General features: G+C 33.3%; 1 protein-coding gene across 1 annotated transcript in view; it reads right to left on the bottom strand.

Annotated features, from left to right (window-relative positions):
• LOC143910535 (uncharacterized) overlaps nt 1-27,318 on the bottom strand; it is a 90,928-nt gene extending 63,610 nt beyond the window's left edge. Inside the window, exon 1 of the mRNA XM_077429044.1 lies at nt 26,947-27,318. Coding sequence (XP_077285170.1) covers nt 26,947-27,001 — 55 coding nt within the window. The 5' untranslated portion in view covers nt 27,002-27,318. The remainder of the gene's footprint in view (nt 1-26,946) is intronic.

The raw sequence follows: 27,318 nt of genomic DNA, 5'->3' as shown, positions 1-27,318 counted from the left end.
GAAAGAACACAATCCCCTGCCTTTATAATCGAATTATCCAAAAAGCATCGAGCAATTTTTAAGAATAATAAAATCTCATTAAACTTCCGCGACGAAATTTTAAGTGCCTAATTTTTCATTGAGTTACGTTGATGTTTAACATGCGCGGCTACAATTGTTATAAAAAGTGTCTACTGTATACGCATCCGCATCCGTCCAATTGTCTATAAACCATAACACCCACCATAAGATGGCATAGCAAGGGTAAACGAAGACCCGGGCAATCTTTTTTTTCATATTCAGTCAAATTTGTCGACATATATGTATGTAAGTCGACTTTCATAAGATCTGTCGACTTATGAAAGTTCGAAACAAATACATATTATGATGATATCTTCTTGGCTGACGAATAACGAAATGCTCTCGATTTGTTAATATATTATATTATATAACTGAAAAACAGTAAAATACAAGAATATCTGTATTTTATTAATTAATAGTATTTACAAGCGTTAAGACACAAAATATATACATATGTACATGTGTAGAAAGCATTGTCTTAAATGCAGCTTCCGCTTTCACGGTTGGGATTAAATCATGCGCCATATTATGTCAGATTACATGTTTGACAGACGGATTAAGCAGAATAGTCTTAAACTTAAATGTTTTTGGCGAATTTATCGACGAATTCATCACCTGAGACATAGAGACATCTATGGATTTAGACTTGTACATAAATTTTTACATATTGTACATAAATCAAATTCGGATATTTGTGACACAGCTGGTAGGATGATTTTTGCCAATTTGATGGAGGAACCGTTTCAACAATGAAATCAAATAAATTGGCTAACTCTGATAAGAAATGATTGACTTGGAGTCACAAATATCCAAGTCTTAAGAGCAGTATTAAAAATTAGCACGGGATCGAAACCGGTAACCTCTCGGTGCTAAGGATAAATGCTACCACCGAGCCATACTGCTGGCTAAAATATATAACAAACATGAAAACATACATTGGCTTTTCGGCGCCCCCAAAACTAGAGCGCCCGGGTATCGACACCCCCAACCCCACGGGTGACACGACAACTCGTTCACAGATTTTCCGTAAACCGAGGACACGCTCCAGGCATTACGTATACGGCCATCTCTTTCTCAGCCCGTCTGTTCACCAAGATCTCGTTTACTGACGCGACGCTCTAGCCATTACGTATGCGGCCATCTCTTTCACATACCGTCTGTTCACCGATAACAGACGGTCTGTGTTATCGGTGAACAGACGGTATGTGAAAGAGATGGCCGCATACGTAATGGCTAGAGCGTCGCGTCAGTAAACGAGATCTTGGTGACAAGACGGGCTGAGAAAGAGATGGCCGTATACGTAATGCCTGGAGCGTGTCCTCGGTTTACGGAAAATATGTGAACGAGTTGTCAGGTAACCGTCACCACCCCCTTCCTCCTGTGACGCCACGCATATACCTAACGTTTATTCAATTAAATTTTAAATAGTCCTCCCTCTTTCACTCATATTACAAAATATCAGGTAATATTGATATCTGAAATAACATCCATATAGTCCATGAAATGATTCTCAGGCATCAACCGTCAATCAGGGCGATATAAGTTACACATATGTACATGAAGAGTGGTGCGCCTCATTCTGCAATTTAACACAGTCACTCATCCAATTCGGTGCGGCTGCACCGAAGCATGACGTCACGCTGTGGCATTCCATTGTGGCATTTTTACCAGTAGTGCCAAGTGACTCTTGCTACAACTGTTTTATCTTATCTGTACATACGAAATAAATCAGTTGCATTTAGATTTTAGGTATACAATTGTATGCTAATCACTATATATATACCATTATGTGTGTGTGTAAGTAAACAATCGAAAGAAAGATGAACTGTGTATATGGGAAAGGTTAATATTCATAGATATAGAATAACATTCTATATATATGTTATAGTTATGTTAATATTACATTATGCACTTGCATACTATTCTGCAACATGACAATAATACAAAAAGATTTGTTTGCTGTAAACACAAAACGTCTATTATTTATTAAGCTATTGAAAAAAATGGTCGCAGTGTGAAAAGATATGTATGTATGTACATATGTACATATGTACATACTCTGAGATCGCTAGAAGATTCATGCATAATTCGGAAATACTTTTTAGGAAATTGTATATAACTATAGTACATACATTATTATTATATCAATATTAGGGAACATCAAAATTTGAAATTTGGAATTTGGAAACACCTCTAATTGAAAAAAAATATGTTCTGTATCATGGGGAATCCGTAAATAATAATACGAAAGTTCTAAAAAAATCATTTGCACTGCCCTCAGCCCACTCAAGTTTGTGAATTATTTTTAAAATTAAAGGTCGGTTTTAGTATTTTTTATTTTATAAATTCACCTTATCATATAAATGGAATACTTATACATTTAAAAAACCTCATATGGGATGTTTCTTCGCATTGCTAAGGTACGAAAAAAAATCTGAAACTTTGTCGAGCGTACCTTAAACGCCAGTTAAATTAGCGCGTCTCCACTCCATTGTCGATGCTCCTTTAACATCGTTTCTCACATGTGGTATACTATTTATGTATCATTAACTTACATACGTACGTACATATAGCGTATAGATTTTATAGTTTGCATTAGACATATTACACATAAGTACTTTTATAGCCGTGCGTTATTCTGCCGCATTATTATCGGCCATTTACTATTTCTGAAAATCGCCAAGGAAGCGTACATATGTCTAAATAGGATCTAAAAACATCATTTAAATAATGTTGCATGCGATTCACTGCACTATACTGCACTGGTGGTCGCAAATATCTAGAATCGAAAGAATGCTGTGGTTAACCAGTTGGTTCTCGTGACCCAGCCGATGGTAAGCGGTTTCTTAAAGTGATAACTGATTGCATTATCATTACCGAGCTTAGCAATTAGCACCTACGGACACGAAAGATTCTCCTGGGAAAGCAAGTGCAATTAACTGGTAGTTGTCATCCTAACGGAAGGAAGACAAGCCGCCGTTATTAATGCAAATTGGGCAAGGGGATGGGTGAGGAGGCTGGCACCCCCATGTCACCATGCTAACAAATTTAAATGCAAGAAGATGCCCAGCGGTCGCGGGCAGTGTCTTTTTGCCAAGACTCGTTAGCGACTTCTTGCATAAGAACTGAATGTAAAATGAGCAACACCACTGTGCTAAACACAACCTTGACTTCAATCTTGAAACTCGGCGAGTGTTGAACTGCGTAGTGGTAGATTTTTTTGCTAGTTAACTAGGTAATAGTTATGTAGGTTGTTTTATGTAATGATAAAACACAAACAAAACAATTCGAATAGAAATAAACGATTGAGTTTATAATTTGGGCAATTATTGAATAGGTTAAATATGAACGACACTTACAAAACGTCTTTTATTTTGGTAGATATTATTTAAATTTCCCCGGTTTCGATCAAATCGAATGCTCATATCATATGTAAAGTACATAATAATATACATATGTACATACATTTATTTAAAATTAAGCAAATATTCAAACATTATGAAAAATTCTCCTACTCGAGTATTTTAACTTTATAAACAAAAAATATTTTACCAATATTGGAGATAATACCAATAAAACTCCAATAAAAGGTTCATAAAAATTATAAATACCTACAGCTCACTTAATATCAAATGATATTTTTAATACAGATAAGAATCGATCAATCAATCAATCATATATAAATATATACATAAATGGCTTATGCTAATTTTGGGTAAACATTTGTACATACATATGTATACGATAAGTATAATGCATGTTTAATATGCGTCATTAATCATATATTACTTTTATTCAAGATGTTATCTGTGACTTGTAAGGAATGCCTTCCATCTTCGTCCAATCCTTTTATTTTTTTTATATGAAAATTAGTATTGTACATAATGTTAATGTCAGAATCGCAAATATTCTACACGTCTTGATCCATTATAAACGGACGAAAAAATCAAACAAAAATTACTTCAAGAGTATACGAATTATGTATGTAGATACATACATATGAATAATAAAATTTCATTCCGTAAGTACGTACATACATATATACATATGTATATGTAATTGTACACAAATTTTACGCGATAAGTATTTGAACGAATCTCGGATAATGTCTTACATATACATACATACGAACATATAATAAATAAACAAAGGCTTTAAAAGCGACATTATCGCAGTGCGCATACAAACTGAGGTGAAAAAATGCTATTCAAATACGTAAATACATTACACATATGACGTTATCAATGCAGTTCCGAGTGTTTCAGTAAAAGTGGGCGTATACAAGAACGATCAGGTGATATCGTATGGTACAACACAAAAAAATAACAAAAAAACTGATAAATTTCCTCGTTGGGAGTTATTTTCATCTTCCATCAAAATCACGCTATTGAGTAAAAAATATTTAGCATAAAAATGAGACGCAATCTGTCATTAGCAGCCATTAGGTTGAACTCCTAACAGGTTGTTAAGGCCACGCTCAAATAAAATAAAATAAAAACGATGACAAAAAGCAACGCTTGCTTTGAATCGTAATAAAAAACGGAAGTTTATGTTTGGTAGTCGGGGGTGGGGTTACTTTATTTCTCTTCCGTATAGTCGATGGAACCGAAGGGTTGAATTTCATCTTTCGATATAAAATGACGTGCAACCAATGGAATTGCAATCGGTCGATGCGTTTTCAAATTCGCGTCACATCTTCCATTGCATCTGCACGTCCACTCCAAACCAACCCACTAGAAATTCAATAGTGAAACTCAGTTGTTCCCTCATTAATATTCTCAGTGAACGATAGCACGATATAACCACTGTTATCAATACGATTTTTGAAGTGTAGTTAGAATTTAATCTATTTTAACTACATTCGATACACCGACGAAGTTTGAAGCGGAACAGTTGATGCATTAATTCAGTTGATGCTCCACAGAACAATAGTGATCCGTGGAATTATCAAAATCAATAATTGACCTGAAATGGTTTAAAGAAATGTATTTTATAGAAAATGCCCACTTTATGAAATAACAAAGGTGTTTCAAGAAAAACCTTGTATTCATTATTGAATTCAATTTCAAAAATTTTCCTATATATTTAGGACATTAAGTACACTGTTGTGTTCAATGAAAATACATCTTTACATACAAAAAATACAAAAGCATTTTTCCTAAGAAACAATGCGAAACAACGATAAACATTGTTGCAAACGACTAAAACGTTTCTGTACATAAACCAACAACAGTGCAGTTAACCTGCTCTTTGAACCAAACGGAAAAAAAACCCAGGTTTGTCCAACTGTTCGACCGTGGATATGAGTTATAAAGACAAACTTTCGAAATCAATGCTACAGTTTTTACAGAAATTCAACCTTTTGAAAATAAAATTCAACTTTTTGCAAATGAAATCCAACCTTTTGCAAATCAAATCCAACCTTTTGCAAATCAAACTCAAAATGCAAAATGTTGAATTTCATTTGCAAAATGTTGAATTTCATTTGCAAAATGTTGAATTTGAAGTGTAAAAACTGTATCAGAGAATTTTCGACGTTTACATACATACACATCCGATCAAAAAAAAGAATCTTTTTCTTTGGTCGGAATAAAAGTTGTTATATCTTATATGTATATGAGTCATTTAAAACAGCAATTCCTAACCAAAAGCGTTATCTTTATCATTTCAATATTTACAAACATTCTATAATATATGCATGTGTCTAGCAAATGAATATTTATTAGCAAACAAAATCCCAATCAGTTGGAATTTATATAAATACGTTTCCAATCCTAAAGTCAGTTGGAATTTATATAAATACGTTTATTTTAAAGTGAATAAACGTATTATCAACTCGTACATATGTACATATATTACATAGGCACAGTTTCAACAGTTGCATGAATACATACATACATATATCATTTTTCTGTGAAAAAATATGTCGAAATATATTATAAGTGCCGAATCAATGTATTCCCAAACATGCCGAATAAATCGAATCAAATAGATGCTAGGTATATGTACAACGTTAAACTCACACTTTAAATATCAATTAAATTATAAAAAAAAATTATGCGGTGAAATTGCTAGCTGTACTGAAAATGTACAATATATGTAAATATCATAGCTGGAGACCATTGGCATGCTGCGGAAATCTCCCTGTTTTCATCGCACAGCCTCGCTTACGTGTGCGCGAGCAAGATAGAAGGATGACCACACATAAGTGAGACTGTGCGATAAAAACGAAGGGATTTTCACGACAAAAAAACAAATTTACGAACGGATCTCTTGAGGGCCGTTTTACTAAAAAACAAATTATAAAATACTCACGATTGCATGGTACTTGATGTATTAAATAAAAATAAAATTTAAGGCATGACAATTGATTGCGAATTAGATATGTATGAACATACATATGTACATATATGTACATACGTATGTATGTATGTATGTTGTGTAGCAGCGAATATGAAGTATTCAAACAGCTGGAAAATTTAAGTATTTCAGAAATAAAAAATAAAAAAACGCAGAATAAGTGTCCCGCAAAATGGTGTTGCTTTTAAGGTACTAAAAATTCCCTACGATACCTCCGGGATGTCGTTAGCTGGGAGAACACGACAATGTTCCAGGTCCAATTATCATGCCGTTGGGATACATATGAAGGTAGATTAATTCACTGTATATGGCGAAATTAAAAATAAAAATTAAAAACAAAAATAAAAAGAGAAATTTGGGGGTCGAAATTCAGTCGAAGCTCTTTGTCTTTGCTGGGTTTAATTATATACACGTTTCGCCGTGTGAGAGTTGAGCTCTATAACTTCAAAGTAGACAGTGAAAGTGGTTCAAATGTGAAGGAATAAAAATAATGCAAAACCATACATGCTCTTCTTATACAACTTCAGATCAATGCGGACATTATTGTTCAAAAATATGAACAGCACTTATTTGTGGGTATACATATGTATGTATATATGTACATACATACAATTTATTGTAGTTATTTAATTTAATTTCAATTAAAATTCAAACACCCCACATAACTGCACTTATTGAGATTGCACAAAAAAAGCAAAAAGTTTATGACCCATGCAGAGTATCACGAAAGCGACGAAAAGCCTGAAATCATATGATCGCAATGTTTTCCACCATCATTAATATAGTATTTTTCGCGTACATCAATAACCCCTATATATTGTGCATGTGTGTGTATGTATATATTACGAAAACTTTACAAATTAGTACAATTTATTATTGTAAATCGCTACAAAATCAAATTATACGTATATATCAGTGGCGTGCCGTGGAAATATCTTCGTTTTTATCGCACAGCCTTACTTACGTGTGCGCGAGCAGGATACAGAGGGACTAGGTGACGTCATACTGAGTACAAGTAGATTTTATATATTTACATCCTGAGTACAAGTAGAAGTGACAAAACAAGTAGCACGTCACTGTCGCATATTTTATTTTAATATATATTTTACCATGATGCCATTACGGGTTGCCCCTAAGCGAACGGTAATAAACTAATCCATATACATATAAATTTATAGATTTTGTATTTGAAATCATATCCAAATAGTAGTGACAAATAATAGGTAGTTAGCAAACTCTAATAGGAAACGATCGACTTGGAATGACAAATATCCAATCCTGAACATCAGAACTGCAGTAATACTCGGAATACATTATTTTCAATCGAGGTCAACCCAGGGATCGAGCCCGGAACCTCTCAGTGGTTAGCATTAACTCGACCACTATACTTCCGGCTGTGTGTACATAAATATGTACATATGTATCATTTGAATTTCTTTAAAATATACACAAATATGTTTGTATGTACATACATATACGTAAATCGTACATATGCATGTGCTAAAATGATTTTTCTGACTATAACGAAAAAAACAAACTTGTGAATAATCAGAACACGTTTGGGACTGAAGGGTTTTAATAAAATTGCATGACTGAATTCATGTTATATTTGAACAACATACATACATATTCATTTCATCGGAATCGCAAATTTTTTTTATTTTTACCCATCGCATCTCGGATAACATATGTAGCTTTTTGTGAGGCGATCAAAGCGACTGCTTCGTAATATTTTGCAATGATATGTTTATGTAATACATATTTGGAATTTTGGCTAAATTCCCACCTGTGATTTTCCAAAATATGTATCAGTATCGCAATAATTATAAACCGGCCTATTAATAATACTCATTTTTAAAGACGGGGTAAACATCCACCGTGTTGAAATGTGCACGTATTTATGTCAAAACTAGGACAGATTTGAACTGCGATTGCGGTGAATTCTGGGTATACATATGTACATATGTACCATTATGGATAAGCCGACGACCCGCATTGTTCTTACGCGACGAGTCGTACACTTCCCACCCCGTTTTCTTATCACTTTGTTCGTTGTAAACGGTATTTTAGCGCGGCTATATTTCGACATTTCGGTATCAGTGGATCTTTAAATGCCTAGAACAGTGTCGTCTCGATGGAGCTTCGACAGAGCGTTGACACAATTGACGAGAAGTAATTGCACGAGACTCGCCGATCTTTATTGAATGAATGGTTTTATTGCTCGTATCTTGATGTTTCAATTTTGAGACGCGTATAGACAACTTGTGATATCCATACGTACATACATATTTTTACGGCGAACGTAAACGACGTACTTCGATACGAGCTAGTGCTAAAAATACGAATCTCGGCATAATAGAAGTGCGACGTAAGGACCGGTGTAAATTGACAACTAGCGTCACTTGCAGTGAATCCGTAGGAAGATGGGTAGTTAACAATCCTATAAAAATGCGATAAAGCAAGAAATACGTTCGCACAATCTCTATAATATTATACAACCGCTTTTTAAAGAGATTGAAGATGTGAAAATGGCCGTTGATGAGGAAAAGGGGAAGAAGAGTACGGCAACTACATTTTGATAATAAAATGTTCAGAGGACGGATATGAGCTCTGAAGCCGTTCTTTCACTCGGTTCAGATACTAAACCAGGAAATCAATTTCCTTGATGGCTCAAGTTTCCGAATACAGCAAGACTATACGTACGCAGCGAAAAACAATTGTTTGTTTTATTGTTCGAATCACCGAAATTCAACTAAATTACACGGCGCACGTGTTATTTTTTTTTTCCAGAAAGACAAGTTTGCTGAGATACTGTTCCCGATAGTCTAGTTTTTCATCGCGGTTATATGCGTCAAATGGATTTTTTTTCATTTGAAAATCCTCGTTCATTTCGTTCATTTTTCTGTTTTTTTCTTCTTTCGTACACATAAATATTATTTTGTATGTAGGATAAACTATTATTTTTATAATCCCAATTTTTTTAAGTAGTTAAGTTAGTAGACATTGAAGTGTTGACTTTTTTTATCACACCGGGATAAGATATAATAAATAGTTCTTATGTAATTTTAATCGCGTAATGAAACACAATCATACAGCACGAATCGCAATATTGCTCATTCAAAACATCATTAGATCACACATCAGCAGTGCTTACCAGAGTCGGAGTCAGCTAGCCTATTTTCTAGTGACTCGTATCGCAGTTTTGAATTGTCGAAGTGAATTTATTATATGCAAATTATTACCTAAGCAGAGCTGGGTACTTATGTACTTGTATAAACATCATTAAATAAAACACGTTAAAGAAATAGCACAATCCAAATGCAAAAAAAATCGATTGATCTTCATTATTTGAAGATCAATCAAATTATTATTTAACATAAAATAGTATATTGTATTGGAAACATCAAACAAAATTCATTATTATACGAGGATCACGAAAATTAAAAGAAAACTAGCGGCATACACTGCACCTTTAGCACACTTTGGAGGATAAAGTAGATAACTTTAGCAGGATCACGTTAAATCCTCAAATCTACGCTAGAAGCACGTATCGCCTTAACACGACTGCCTCTGCTCCTTCTTCGAAGAGCGCATTGCAGAAGTTGGTAACCTTTTTCCAACAACCGTTCCAAATCAGCGAACAGCGAGCTATCGAATCGCTATTTCTACGAATCTTACATTACAGCGTACGTGTATTATAAACATATGTACATACAAATGTATGTATACGAATTCACAGTGTTCTGAAAGCTTTTCATTTAACATATGTAATATAACCTTTCGCTACATGAGTACATATTTGATATTGAAAGGCACAATCCTTATGTAGTGGTGTAGTGCTAAATAAAACAGAACCAGGTCGGTGTTTGATTTTTACGACACCCCCTCCCCCCCCCCCGCTTTTTTCCTTACTAAAAAAAAGGTTGTATCCTATATAAAGGTAGTTAAATATTTATAAAAAAAATCAAATAATAATTAAAAAATATTCTTGTTGAAATTATGATGGTTTTACCCAGCTTCGCTCGGTATTTGTAATATAAACCGCTTAAACATGACTAATCTAATAGTAAACATTTTATTAAATTTATTTGAATAGTTTTATTTTATATTAATTTATTTGAATACTCATTTGTTTTTTTTTATTAAATTGACTGTGACGAACAAACAAACATATATACTGTCTCTTTCGAAATTATGTATACCGGCGCCTGCGCCCCCGGAGCCTTCGCCCCGGCGCGAAAGCGGCTTCGCTCTCAGCGCCTTCGCACCCGGGTACTTTGAATCCTTTGAATCGAAAAAAATCGAATCGGCGCCTATGAATCGAAAAAAAACTACGAACCAACGAACGAAGGTTAAATACATATATATATATATGCAAAGTTTCTTCCGAAATTATATATTAGATTTTCTTATATTTTATAAAAACTTCCATAATGCATCCTCTTCAACATCTTTGATTTTGCAAAACCCGTGTTTGTGTGTCAACAGCAAAATTTTCTTTTAGCAATGCTAAAACCATGTACATATGTATCATATGTCAAAAAACTATAAAATTTTAACATGTGAATTTAGAGATGACTATTTAAGCTGAGTTCCCTCATTCTATCTATCCTCAAGTGCGTATGGTCAATAGTTCAAAGAATATCTTCTTTCAAAGTTTTGTGTGGTTTTACATAAAAAAGCCAATAAATTTAATTAAACGTCTTTTAAGTTTTGAATGTGCTCAGATTACTATTCGATTGTGGTCATCGAGTGTTGGAACGAGTCTGCTCACAATATTTGGAATACAAAATTTTAGTCGAAATATTTTTTAATAGTACTCGAAAAACAATTTTTTTATCAATCAAAGTGCCAGGGCGGCGACCTGGCTCAAAAAGAAGTACCAGGGTGGCGACCTGGCCCGACTACACCACTGCTTATGCATGAGAGTACGTTTATTTGCGTTTCAGTATACAATCGTCAAAATATATGAGCCGTTATATTTGAAAGTGGCGAAAGTTCAATTTTTATTCCCAAAAACACTATTTCTGTTTGACTTAATTTACAAATTGTTGTCACTTCTTAAAGAATTCACAAATGTCCAGAATATCGGAAAAACAGAATAAACGTATTTACAGGCCACCAGTATATATACAAGGCTCTTTTCAAATATTTTTATAGTTTTGCGAAATGTTTCTCAACTCGACTTGTGCCACTTTCAAATATAGCGGCTCATTTATTAAATATAAGCAAAATTATAAACTTAGATTTTTTCGTACAATTTTTTGTGTGATTCATTGAATTCAATTCATGTTTCACAAAAAGAGGTTTTACAAAATTAATCTCTTCAAACAAATTTCGAATGTCACAAAAGTAAATGACGAAAGCTAGTCGTTTCAACCCTTTGCTTTGGCTACGTTTTGAACCAATTCTGGGTATGAAACGTCTGAATTACCCCCTGGGGACTGGAGAGCAATAGCGTGAGAATATTTTATTCTCTCCGAGTGGTGTTTTTCGCGCGATGATGATGATGAGAGCACAATGTTTGGCTACCGCGAAATTTCACTTTACCAACTCGAATAATTGGAAAATGCGCTCCACAGACTCAGTGGCGATGCGGAGGAAGAGAGAGCGAAAACTCCCGAGACGCGTTGCTGTTATTGCTGTTGTTGTTGTTGTTGTTGTAGTTAGCGTTTAGTCTCAGGTGTTGTCAACTGGAGCGCAGCCAGATTCGAAACAGTTTAGGTATCGATAAATCGCACTTTCTACCATCTATTATAGTTTTGTTCTATCACATATGTATGTATACTACAATAATACGTAGTATACATATGTGATAGCACACGCGTTTCATGCGATTTCACAAAATCGCACAGCTCGAACGTAACTGGATATTTTTGGAGTTTCTAATAACACACAGTTTGAATATTGTATTGTAAGAATTTTGCGGAATTATTATATGGAAATTCGATAACTTCGCTAAATTTAAATCACACTCTCACAAACATCAAACGGAAAATAAACAAACTCGTTATTGATTGAATTGTCTAAAAATTGCGCGCAATTAAGCGAAATATCAATTTATACATTTTCGAGAAAAACAACCGAGGGTTTTGCGTACATATTACATGTACATTTCACAAGTGAAACCTTCGCCGAGTTGGAAAACCGCCACCGCGATGCGAGCAATGCTCCAAAAATCGAGATGAGCGTCGGTGCCGTTTGCGGTCTTAAACCACTCGGGACCTTAAAAAGCTCAAAAGGGTGGGTAAAAAGGTTAGGAGGGTGGTGGTGTGCGAGAATGGAGAGGAGAAGAAGAGAAGAAGCTGTCTCGGTGCGGTCTGGAGCAGGAACTCCTTTCTCCCCACAAAAGAATGGAGCAGCTCGATCCCCTCGCGAACAATTCTTTGCATTTTTTGCATATGTACTATGTTATAGTCGAAGTGTATTTTCAGTTGTAATATATTCCAACTAGCGTTATAGGTCATTCATATTTGAATACAATTCAACTAGAAAACAATTCAATAGCTTTACAAGCGCAAATACACTTTCAACAATGTGCACCAGTTATAATATAACAGTTGAGTTTTGACAGCTCTGATGTTTTTACAATGCTTTAAAATTCGATAATGCTTTAATATTTGCTAGGTATTACGAATACTGTATTACGATAACGTTTTCACGAAAACCTAACCTCTCCATCTTACCTGGTATAAACTTATAAATGAGGTGTATTTTCAGATGAAACATATTTTGACCAGTTGGAATGTAATTCGCCATATGAATCAACTTACGTGGGATAGACGTAATATATTCTAACTAGTCAAAATATATTACAACTGAAAATACACTTCAACTATAACGATAGTTGATACCAGGTTAGATGGAATATATTCCAACTAGGCAAAATATATTACAACTGTAAGATAAACTTCAACTATAATACGTATGTATGTATGTACATATATTACACACGAAGCGATACTATTATACGGCGACTGTCAATCACGAAGAACAAATGGTATTCCAAGCAACAACAAAAAATCATTTAAATAATCAAAATAAAGTAAAAAACGCCAATATAAAATAATATATCGCCCAAATTACATTTGCATATTATATAAAATGATTTTGCATTCAAAAACAGAATACAGGATGACCTCGTAATTTTTTAACAGAAACACACTCGAATACACGATAATGTTATTTGGGGTGTTACTCGCGTATACGCCATGCTAGAGGGAATTCATCCCTTGTTATTATTGTTCCTTGTTTGGTTCGCTTCAATTAAACACAATTCCATCAAGGTTCACCGTTTGCGGAGCGTAACACGAATCTTATCCGATGAACGTCAAACTGTGAGAAAGTTTAACACACGCGTCCGTTTGTCCACACAAAAGCGTAAACAACAATAACACAAACGCGCTTTGTGAATTTATTTATAAGAAATTTCTATCGCTGAATCCGCGAGCGACTTGGCACAAGTAATATAAAATATATATATTTTCGGAACTTCAAGGTGATCGCGATTATGTCTTTTTACTCAAAACCGTACACTGAAGGCGATGGATGCTGCGAGATAGCAAAGTACACAATATGGCTGATATAATTTTGAGCCATGGGGAGCAATTAGCTTTATCTCACAGCAGAAATGCTCCTTCAGGTTATTTAAAATTTTCTATGCTTGTTTTTCAACATTTGAGATTTACATCCAGATGAAAAATCCGAAATCTGATAAAATTTTAAGCAATGCCGCAAACAATGTAAACATTACACAACTAGGTTACCAGAATATTATATGTCTTACAGGAGCGGCTCGTCTTTAAGGGCAACTAGGGCACTTACAAAATATAAAATAAATGTTGTGTATTAATATTATATAACTCATCAAAAGTCAACAAGTATTTCTTTATCACGCTTACCACGCGGTGAGCAGAACCGGGTCGTAATTCAGTTCGGGGCAGTCACTTATCCGCCGTGGTCCCGTGGTCGCCAACTACAGTTTACCTGCTACTCTGGCACTTGCGAATGGTAATGTGTGGAGTGTATACAGTCATTCGAGGCAAATAAAAGAGATCCGTAGTTCTGTGTACAGAAGGTCGCTTTTAGTTGGCTGCCTAAAGGTCTCTTTGGGGCAGAATAAGCCAGCCCCGGTCAACACTCAACTTTTTCGACATTTCAACTATATTTTACAATGTATGCTTAAATTTTCAATCAAAATAGTAATTTTTTTTCATTTTTATTATATAATATTTTTTAATAATCACATTTTTGCTTTTTAGAACACACAATTAACCAAGTCAATAATTTAAAAGTCATTTTCCTTGTATTAAATGTTACTAAAAAATATTAAGTTGAAAAATGTATAGGAAAAAACATGTAGGGGGGGGGGCGGATTTAGCCTCTTCGTGCCCCATCTGTTTTTAAAGTCATGAGCCACCCTTGCATATACATATGTATATTAAAAATAAGGTATTATATATTATATATTAATTATGAAATGAAGATTGAAAATTTAAATGCAACTTCATCAACATAAAACAAGGATCGTTAAAATATGACACACCGAACAAATCGCAACCGTTTTTATTATAATATAGAATCTGACCTAGCCCAAATATCCTAATACCTACTTGAAATACTCGTCCTAAAAAAATTGGAAGCCCCTGGTCTAAAAGATAATCTTAAAAAGGTTTTAGGAACTACCGTCCCGCTATGATCTAAATCCTATTCCAATGACAAGTGACAATAGAGTGGCAGCTGTGACGCCAAACTGAGACAGGCCTAATTCGTCACTGGTAATGAATTTATTACCAGTACTACATTATCAAATACACTATTTAAGTGCGATTTTATTACACGTATTAACTTATTGGCATCCATATATTATGGGGGATGAAGGAATATTTGGCAAATGCTTAGTTTGAGATGCGCCTGTAGGTACATGTCTAGTTAGACTACTGGAATACATTTGTATCCGGAACGGTTGAGTCGACAACCTGGGTCATATTGTGCTGGCAAATTGGTCGGTCAGGTAACTCGGCTGCGGCAAAACCATTATGTGGTAATCAGCGTCTTCAGTTTACAAGACGACTTCGATATACATATGTATGTATGTAGTATGTGAGAGTACAATAAACAACGCGTTCTTACAAAAGGCTGACATCCAAAGGATTCGTCATTATATCATAACCATAGATATATAATAATATACATATCTATGAGCATAACCCATCTGATAATACATATTATCAGATGGGTTATGCTCATAGATATGTATATATCTGATAATACATATTATCAGATGGGTTATGCTCATAGTCTATTCATCCTAGCACAGTACGTACCAGCGACTGTAGTACAAAAAATATTCTTTGGTACATTTTGTATGGACACATTCATGTTGAACGTAGCGTAGACGTAACAGCAGTAGCCAACAAAATATATGCATACTATACAGCAGTACATGTCACCGTAAAGTATCAAGCAAACCCGGTTTTCTTTTGCCACTATGGAAATATTCACGCACGACGTGACGTCATAGTGGCGAATGCACACACGCGTACTAACGAAGGTGCGTATGCGCAAATGAATATTTTCGGAAACGTCATATTGTAACAATACTGACTCGACACAAACAATATTGCGCCATATCGTCGCACTCCGTCGTGTATATGTAAGCTGATTTTGCCTTGCACTCGGCCTAAGCTTGTCTGAACGTGCCGGAGCCGTGAGGTGCTGGTTGACATGAATACAAATGGCTTGTATTTTTCGGGTCAGAATTTATATTACACTACTGGTCAGAATTTTTGCTAAACGGTCAGAATAAATATTAAATGGTCAGAATTTATATTAAATGGTCAGAATTTTGTTGACACATGGTCAGAATGTTTTTTTTCGGTCGGCAATAGCGCTGTCGTGGTAACGCCGAATATATGCTATTTATAATAAACCAACTTAAAACAATAACAGTTTATACGAAATTTCATTAAGCTGTCAAGAGTGTGAAGGAATCGCTAAAATTACTAAACCTACAATGTCAAAATCGTTCTCAGAAATTAATTATACATATATTAAATATTTTTATAACATATGTATATTTTAATGTGTTTCGCATATCTTTTAAAGTATTTCAATGATTAAAAAAATGTATTTAATGCAATTTTTTTTTATATAAGTTTTCTATTAAATTTTATTTTTGTGACTGGCAACATTTTTAACATTTTAATACCTGTAAAAAGATACCAAAAACATATTATTTTGAAATTGTATTCACATATTTTGTCGTTATGAATACTTATTTTATATACTATCACCTTTCATTATACATAAATGTTAATTATAATTATTTATTATTATTTTATTCTGATATATTTATTATTTTTTTATCCTACAATGTTATTATGACCGTCCTACTATTTTATCCTGACCATGAATAATAATATTCTGACCAAGATTGGAATTTTATTCTGACCAAAAGATGATTTAAATTCTGACCATTTAATTTGTTGCCAAAATGTCGTTAACGTGAGCTTCTGTACTGTGGCCGTGAACTGAATGTGAGTATGAATAGAGCTTAATCATTATGTACATATATAAATATATGTATACTGTCATTTAACAAGTTTTCGTGAGTTTGCAAGAAGCCCTTTGTGGAAAATTTCAAATTTCAAAAAAAACCAGTTGTTAAATGTCTCCATAAATAAACTTTCGTTTGCCAGCATGTGTTTTTGAAATATTGGCGGAGGAATATTTTCGGAAAAAGAAGTATGCGAGATAAGTACCTAGTACATACACAGCATATTTTCGTACCATAACGAGGGATTTGGATTTTAAATGTTTATTTGTTCATTTATAACCTACCAAATCAATTTGTACTGTAACTAGAATATAAATTATCCACACTACAAGAAAAATGCTTTTCATTTAAGAAGAAGGATTCCTGTTCTGCTCTATTTTTAAAGAGAGTGTATTTTTTTTTAATTGGCCAGATTTAACGTTTGACGTGGGTATATATGTACATATGTATGGTTTGGAACACAATCTGTATACCTATGCATACATGCTTTTTTTTGCATTCGAAACTAACGCGGTGTATTTATAAATTGAAACACGTCGACGATGTCAAAACGTCACCAAGATTTTTTAAATTCAAACGAACATGTCATTCATCTTATTATTGGACAAGTTATAAATACAAAATTGTACCACACAAGAGACGTGGAGAAAATTTTTGGATCGTCGAGCGCAAAACGATTGAATTCATAGGTATATGCGTGTATGTTAGCGACGCACAACTAATGAAGGGGTTTTGTGGTCAACCCCGCAGCTGTAATAGGGCTTATTTCAGGGGTAACCAACTAGATTGGCGGTAGCATTTTCTCGTTTATGCGTTTGTCGGACGCAAACGACCAACGTGATGAGAATGCCCGTGGACAACAATAAAAGCGAAGCGTGGCCGCATTATATCGCTTATGTATACTCAGGAATATGTTGGAATTAACAGATTTTTTATTGTTATCGTACAAAATTTTATATTGTGTCCCGCATTTTAAAATAGATTGACAAGGTTTATATATTTTGTTATACAGCGTTTTACAGAAAATAAAACGTCTGACAGGTGTTTGTATGGAGTAGTTTATGTACATATAATAGTACAATATTTGTACACATGAGAATACTACTCACTTGTAAAAAATTCATTGTCAACGTACTTTAATTTCATAATTTGTACGCGCGGTTGACTGAAAAGTGCGGCTTATTCTACGGCAATCAAATAATAGACTGTTTATTACAACATTTTTATTAGTTTCATTTGGTTAGTTAGGTGAAATTTTTAACCGGTCGAATTTTGAATCACTTCCACACTTTTGATACTTTGGCCGACATACGGGGGGGGGGATATCAGATGTCAAAATAGATGATCCAATAAATGCACCCAAGAGAGTCGCTCTTTTAGTAACCTTTGAAAGCTCGAGACAATAATTGCATTAGTCCTTCTTGAGCGCCTTTGAAAATTAGGAGTTCTCGAGACTGCGCCACTAATCAGTGAATTCATTCGGGAACCGTCAATAAAATAGGCAAACGTCTCCGAATTGACATAAAGAAATTCAATAACGATTAACGATGTCATTTGAAATTACATCATAATCATCTGTCAGATCAACGTAATGACAGCTGGCTTTTCGGCTGACGTTTTCCCCACAAATTGAAATATTATGTAGTAGAATAGTTATAAGTTTATAACTACATATATGTACTTAACGTGCAGACACACTGAATCGTACGCGACACATTTTTTTGTATATTTTGTCACAAAAAACGCTGGCATGCTTAGTCTGTACCGTCACGATTTCCAAAAAACTCACCTCTGGACTGTTTCGGTGATATTTTATTGTATTGACATAGGTTTGACAGTGATCAATGACGGTGATTCACATATTTGAAGAAATGTATGAGAAACTTGTCGAAATAATAAGATCATACGAATGAACAATGACCAAAAGAAATGCCCTTCTCAGCTGAAAACCACGAGCACGCCCATGGCTTACGATTCAGTGTGTTTCCGCCTTTAGTCTAGGGATCGGTACAATTGAAAATAACAATAGACCGTACCATAAGTGTTCAAAGCAAGAGACCAAAAAAGCATGGTTTTTCTAACAAATTAACGATAGTGCACCGATCCCTAACCTAAGTCTAGTAAGGGATCGATCTTTTTAATACTGTCTCATGTAAATTTCATGATTTTCTATCAAAATTAGCCCGGATTAATAAGCATTGCATCTACTTGATTTTTAGATGTAAAAAATATGTAGAAGTTCTAAATTAAAAGTTATTAAATAGTTTTATTTTATTTATAAATTATAAAAACACATAGAATGGACGAAAAGGATTTCATATTGGGAGACGATTTAGAAGAAACTAAATCAGATAAAAATGGCAAAATCTTGCCTGTCTGTGGCCTCTATTCCGATGAACATTCTGAATACATTTGTATGAAATGTCATCGCGTGACCTTCCCTCGTTCGGGAATATTAAATTTCATAACGGCCATCGTGCCAAGATTGCCGCCATCGAAGCCTTTTATTGCGCTCACAATAAAATGACGATTGAAACGTGCGTAAATGGCCGTAAATCGCAACACTTCGCTACCGCAACGGTTAGTCGGTGATAATAATAATTGATCGAAAAACCGACGAAACAAATAAAAATTAATTGCACAAAAATGGTGGCATTTTAGCACCGAGGAAAATACCTACATACAACAATTCATTTCAATTTACTCGATTAATCGATTTTTTTCTGCATTTACTTTTTTTTAATCTATATTTGATAAATCGTCTAAAATTACAAAATTTTATTACTACCAACTTACAATTAATGTATTTTTACAGTCTAGCTCAATCATAATTAGGTACATACATACATATGTATGTATATCAAAAAATCAAATATCTATCATTATACATACATACATAAATATGTATATTGACCACCGTAAATTGTAAATAATTAAGAAGAATGATAATAACTAAGTGTTATACTACAAGTATGTAAACGTTATCTAAGTATACAATTTTGTGCGTTCGAGATTAGAACAGTTAAGTCTTCGATAATGATCATTGTAATAGCAATAATAATAATAATGATAGTAATAAGGCCTTATCTTTAATCCGATTAAAATATACACAACGCGAAATAGGAAAGCGTCCCGATTTGTACAATGATATTATACTTCAGTCAGAGATAACGTCGAGAGATAGAAAACATTTGATAATTCTAACGACAATGTTATCTTTATAAATAAATCTTAAAACAGAGATAGTTAAATAAGGAAATCATGTATGTATGTATGTAAATATAATGATGTGAAGTGTCAAGTACATCAAATGATATACAAATGTAAGGTGGTTATTTTAAATCGAGAGTAGATTATGAGTTGAGATTTCGAAGAATTTTTGAAAACTATATGTTGATATGTAAAAAAAAATTGGCATGCGAACAACATACGAGGAACGTTTGCAAAAAAGAAAAAAAACACAGAATACCTTTACCCTACACAGAATTATTCATATTTAAATTTGTTTACAAAGGTAAAATCATAAAATGAATATGTACAAATCTATGTATCCAAATAATTATTGTGATGGTGGTTATATGTATATAATATAGATACATACATGTATAATAACACTGTTCGACAAATGACGACTTTTAAAATGTTTCAGAGACGGGATATGACTTTTCTTATAGATCTATGCCCAGTGAACACGAATCTGGTAATAAAAAGTGTTGATTGGCTCGAGATTCGGAGATATATGTTTTTTAAATCGCACGATTTTTCTATATCTTGGTCTTGTTCGGTCGATTTCTCAAAATCTGTTAATTTTCTGTTAAAAATGAATATTGGAATCTACAGTCGGGTATTTTATCTTTCATTTGTAGTACTTTTCAGCTTTCAAATCTCTCTAAGTAGTCGTCCAGTTAAAATCAAAAGTCAAAATTACGTATTTTCACTTGGGATTTTTTCCCACTGTTAATACTACATTATATTGAGTATTTTCTATTGAAAAATGTTTATTAGGATAGTGTTCTGGCCACACTATTTTTTGATTTCGTTTAAAAGGGTTAACTGGAAGTGTGCTGAATTTTAAATCGGTAAAATTGCGAGCAAAAAGCTCGTACTAGTGTTTACTCGTATTTACACGGATCTGAATTGAATTAATAGGGATAATATATTAAATTATCTTTATAAGAGAATTAAATAAAATTCCAGTTAGAAAAATCATATTTCGACTATTCTTGTGGATTAATAACAAAAATTCGTTTATTTTATCGAGGTAAGCCAGTTATCAATGGGCTCTCATGATTTGCATGACTTTGGTATGTGGTAGCTACGCCACTGCGTCATCGTCAACACAAAACGATTTCACTGATCTGCTCAAACTACATATACTACTTATAAAAATTACAAACAATCAAAAGTAAAATCATTAAAAATGAAACATTATACATATTATACTAGTGGCCTGTGTGCACATAATTGTGCACTCAGTAAAATATCGCAATTCGGATCAACGGAATTAATAATTTAAAATTTAAGTTTTTGAAATAAAATTCTTTTGTTTTTGTCGGCCGATCTTGTGAACGAAGTGATATGCCGCGTCTCTTTCCACGATATACGATTCCAAGGGGAGAAAGAGAGACGGAGCATGTTAACGACGTTCAAACGCAGCACACGCATTAGACAATTATTATATACGATGAAAAACAAACATAAAATAACAAACAAATGTCACATAAGTTATGTATGACATTTGTTTGAGATAAAGACATGCGCATTGATAATTTATCGTTATGACAAAATATCATTAGATATGCAAGTAAACAATGTGTAATCTTGAGGGTAGGTGTTACGTCAAGATAGTAACGCTCATTTCATTCAATGGTCATCTATGAAATAAGTGAACAAATAAGATGTTTTATTAAATTCTCAGACAATCAGATTATTATTTAATCGATGAACGAATCCACTTCATCGATTAACATCAATTAGTAGATAAAATTATAATAATGAATTTAAGGAAATCGAAAAAGAATAGAAACCGACAGAAAATCATATCACACACTAATGAATTTTCCATTGAAACTGTATGTATGCAAAAAATATACAAAGTTCAAAATGTGAAAATTAAAGTGCAAAAATAACGTCACTAATGAGCAAACTTTTCAACCAAGTTAAAATTGGAAAAAAGTCCTGCATGCTTGCAGCACACGACATAGACAAACATACATATTTTGCATTTATTTCAAAATTTTAAGAAATTATCTACCTATTAAATATTCAAGTTTTATATATGTACGTACATACATACGTATTTACGGTTTGTAAAAATGTGCATATGGTGCAAGTAGATACTCGGCAATATTGAACGTTATAGATCACAACCAAAAAAATAATAAAAAACGAATTTTTAGACTATTAATCGCAGTTCAAAACGTTTGCTGTCAGAAACTGTCGTATTCTTTTTGAAAAATCGCGTTTTCACCGACCCCGCAATGCGATAAATTATCATTTTCAGTTTTTTTTTTTTGCTTTAAAAACATCGGAAGATAAAACACAAAGCTTCGAATGTTTTATTTGTATAAGTAAAATAAGGGATATAATTATCTACACAAAGTAAACAAATATACAGGTATATGGACATAGTGGATTAATGATTAGGTAGATACTACATGTTATGTATGTACATATAATACGTCTTAACTATAGGTTGCATTACCGGTTTACCGGTAAATCGCCAAAAAAACACCTTTGGTAATTGCCGGTAAATTGGAAAATTACCAGTAATTACCGGAAATGATTTTTTTGGCGAATTAAGGACAGCTACAGGCATATTATAACGAAAGTTTAAAGTAGATATGCATGTGGAATGGGGAGTTTTGTTTTTCGATTCTGGCAACACAGATAGATGGTGTTTTACGTGTCACACTGGTGTCAAATTTAATGTTATCAGAATGCGGTGACCGAATGCTCCGCTGCAGCTGATCCTAGTTGTTTTGAGACATAGGACGAATAATATTCTATGATCATTCGTATTCAGGTCCATATTCTACTCTGTTTGCATTGATTACGTTCTTGTTTATATTTAATAAAACAAATTTGTGAATTATAGATATTATAAAATACATATTTATTGATTTTTTTTTAAATACATATTTATTGAATTTATTAATATGTAAAGTAAGATAGTAAGTTTGTATAGAAAATCTCCTTTAAAAAATGATAATTTTCAAAAACATATAAAAGACGAATTAGGAAAAGTGATTGCTTTGTATCGAGATTGCAAGACTCGATGGAATTCCTTACTGAAAATGCCGGAACGATTTTATGAAATTAAAAATGCGATCTTAAAAAGTTTGATTGATATAAAATCAGAGATAAAAATCGATAATATTGAATTTGGTAAAATCTCTGAAATAATATTGGCATTACAACTGGTAAAAATAGCTGTAAAAGCTCTATGTCGTGAAGACAAATCTATATACAGCCGACATAACATTGAAGTTTATGCTTGATGGAACTGTCTAAATAAAGTTTTTTTTTAGTCATGGAACTAAAAGAACAGCTAATAATTCCTATAAAGGAAAGAAGAACGATATATTCCGACGTGGTTAATTATCGTAATGATCCTGATACAATAAATGATTTTGATGAATATGAAATATTTATATAAGGAATAAAACTACAATAATGGAAAAAATCATAGATATAACTAAGTATGCATTTTTGAGGGATGAGAACTATAAAATTTCTGAACAAAAAGACAGAGAAGGAAATGAAATAGAAATAGTCGAAAACACTGGAAGAAAAGCTTAAATTAGCAATAAATAAAAAACTAAACGACAAAAATAAAGTGGATAAACCGAAAAAAGATGTAAACAATATTATTCAGAGAGAAATGTGCTATTTGGAACTCGAAAAAATTCGTGGCAAATATTTAAACATTGCATTTCAATATTTTATGACTTGCCGACCAACAAGTGTTGAATCAGAACGAGCATTTATCTGCGGGACTCAACAAAACCAATAAATTGTTATATTATTTTATTATTAATTTGTTTTTCATTTACCGGTAATGGGAAAATGTATTTACCTTTTACCGGTTATTGCAATTTGACGGTAAATTGCAAGCTCTAGTCTTAACATAGTCAAATCTCTAAACTACGGTCCGCCGGTCAGAAAGTGACCAGGGATCAATTTTTGTCTGGCCCGCAAACGAAACTAGAATTGCAAACATTTCGACAAAAACTATAGATGATAATAAAAATTCAAGAAATGTCTAGAATCGTCAAAAAATCCACAGAAACATGTAAAATGAATCATATAACAAAATATTTAAACCATTCGCACACAAGACAATTATTTTATTTCGCAGGGAAAATTTATCGACTATTTTTATATACATATCTGTCTTTAAATCAGTTGTTTCGCCAGGTAAGGGGATAAAGTCTATAATTTTGTTTTAAACACCACAGTTTTGCATAAAATAACAATTGGGAAAAGTTTTTCTTGTTTGCTCCATCTTAAGCATATTTAATATTAGTATAAATTCTATATTAATAGTAAAACTTTTCGTATTATTTAAATCATCTCCTATAATGTATACCTCATTCAAAGAATAAGGTGAACAAACATTTGTAATTATTGCTTTGGATTTAGTATGCGCCGAAGAAAATTTTGGTTCATATACTTTTTTATCAATGATGATAAACAATCGTTGGATCGAAAGCTTTGGTCATGGGGCACAGTGTAATAAGCAAAAAGAGCTTCACAAGTTGAAATTTTATTGCTTTCACGATCAAATTCACAAAAACTTCTTCTGTGCAGCAGTGAGTGGAGAAAACGGGACAAATAAAAGAATTTTACGAAAACGACGGAATAAACGTCGCACATAAAGAATGGGACTGTCCCGGTCAAAACGGGACGTGTGGTCAATCTACTTATGAGTAGTCACCGGAGCCTGAGGAGGCCGTGTATTTTTCAAAGGTTGTAAATGCATTGTTAAAGGTTTGCCGAACAATGGATAGCACTGTGACTATCCTACCTCTAATTATGAGTTTATGACTATGAGTTACTAGCCGTAGAAGTAGGGTTGTCAGGCGTCCCGATTAATCTGGATTGTCACCAGTTTTAAGTCTCGTGTCCCGGTGTCCCGAACAAACCTCTCGGGACGCCCAAATGTCCCGGTTTACTACTTTTTAAATTCCTACAGAATTGTTGCCAAATATATGATTATCTAATTATAAACAAAATACTCTTGCAAAAGGCTAAATCTAATGAAAAGTATAAAAAAATATAGATTTACCTATTTATTAAAAAAATTGTATTTTTTTTTGTTTGTATTATTTGTATTTTTTTAATTTAGATGTTTATGGTTGCTTTTGTTCCTATTCGTTGGTTTATATTATATGTATTGTCAATTGTTTTTCAATTCAATTTTCTATGACCTATTTAAGTAATTAATATAATTATTTTTTATAAAATAATATAAATTATTTTTTATAAATTAAAAAATATTTGATCTGATTTTATTTGGGGGGGGGGGTGTGTCCCGGTTTGACTTGCATGAAATCTGACAACCCTAACTAGAAGGGAACGTTTTGAAAATTACGATATTATGAATCGTATTTGCAAAAGGAAACAAACAAAATTCAGTAATACATACATGATTTTTTTGCATGTACATATGTAAGATTGTAAGCACTAGTTTGCTATCATTAAATTTTATTATTCAGCATTTTCAATTTACACACTACAAAAAAGATTCATGAAGTTGCGGATGTCAAAAAACTACTCTTGCATGCTATTTGAAAAAAAAAAAAAAACATTTATATAACGTTATAATAGTGTTATGTATGAAGATACTAAAAAAATGTTGACAAGAATTTAAGATACCTATCAATACGCGCCTAGCAAAAATATTTTTTAGTAGGTACTTATACATTTTATACACACACCTATGCGCAATATTTTTTTTATATAAAATTAGCATACAAAATTAACATTGGAAATGAAAAAATAAAAGATCAACATTCGTATATTAATTCAAAGCAGCGTTTTTGAAACAACGAAATCCAAATCAAATACGAATAAATGCATGCAGTAAATTTCTTGTTTGTAGATAAAATTTATTTGATACGGAAAAAAATTTAATATTCATCAGTTAAAAAATTAGTACAATATGAAAAAAAATCAGATGTGACCAACCCATGACTTCATCTATGTATTTGGGGAATATAAGAAGTATAAAAAACAAAATTCGATAATGAAACATATGTACATACACTTTCACACATACCGGCTATGAGAGCATTTTCGATACAAATTGAGCGCAAATGCAGGGAAACTACACAAGACAAGAGTTCTACTTCCGGTGGTCGGATTATGTTCGGAATTTTTTTATCACCTAACATTACTATAAATATTATAAACTAGTGGTTTTACCCGTCTTTGCTCGGTATTTGTAATATAAACCGCTTAAAAACGGCCAATCTCATAGTAAACAATTTATTTGAATAGTTTTGTTCTACTCAAATTTATTTGAATATTCATTTGTTTTTTTTTTAATTAAATTTAACGTCACGGATTCTACGAACCAACGGTAATTACATACAAACTAAGTATATTTCGAAATTATATATTAGATATTAATTATACCAGAATCCTGCGGCCCCCCCCCCAGGCCTTCGCCCGTCGTCATGGAAACTTTGACTTGTTTACAAATCTCCCAACAAAGGTTACATATATATGTACATACATACATATATGTATACAAAGTCTCTTTCGAAATCATATATTACATATAAAATATCATGAGGATAGAAATAATTTAAAAGGTCGAAATAAAATAATGAAATATTGTTTTAAAAAAAATTACTACTTCCAGTTTACGAATTCTGACCAAAACCTTATCAACTCAAGTTTGTACCATATAAAATTGCACAACAGCTCGTAGACGGAAAAAAATTCGAATCAAGACCGACCTGTGAAAGCGAGCGTGATGAGAACTGACAGCGTCCTCCTGGTGGTGGCGAACATGACGACGATTTTTCGTTTTCAAAAGAGCACAACGAAAGAGGCGAGGACGGAGACGAAGACGAACGAATCTGAAGCGAGTCGGGAGAGACGACAAAAAGTTGGCGAAGCGCAAAGTATTTCGCGCGTCAAGTGACAACACGGAACGTAGCAGCAGACGCGACACAACACGACCGAACTCGGCCAACGCTCGCGGCCGAATAGCACGATAGAACTCGCCTCGCCACTAACGAAGAAGTAAGCAGCGAGCACATGGCTGTTATGTTATCCCCATCGCCAATCGGCCATTCTCGACTCTCGGATCTCGGCTCTCAGCTCTC

Source organism: Arctopsyche grandis, chromosome 4 (genome assembly GCF_051622035.1).
Source record: "Arctopsyche grandis isolate Sample6627 chromosome 4, ASM5162203v2, whole genome shotgun sequence".
Classification (NCBI taxonomy): domain Eukaryota; kingdom Metazoa; phylum Arthropoda; class Insecta; order Trichoptera; family Hydropsychidae; genus Arctopsyche; species Arctopsyche grandis.
This window is presented reverse-complemented; position numbering and strand designations above follow the sequence as displayed.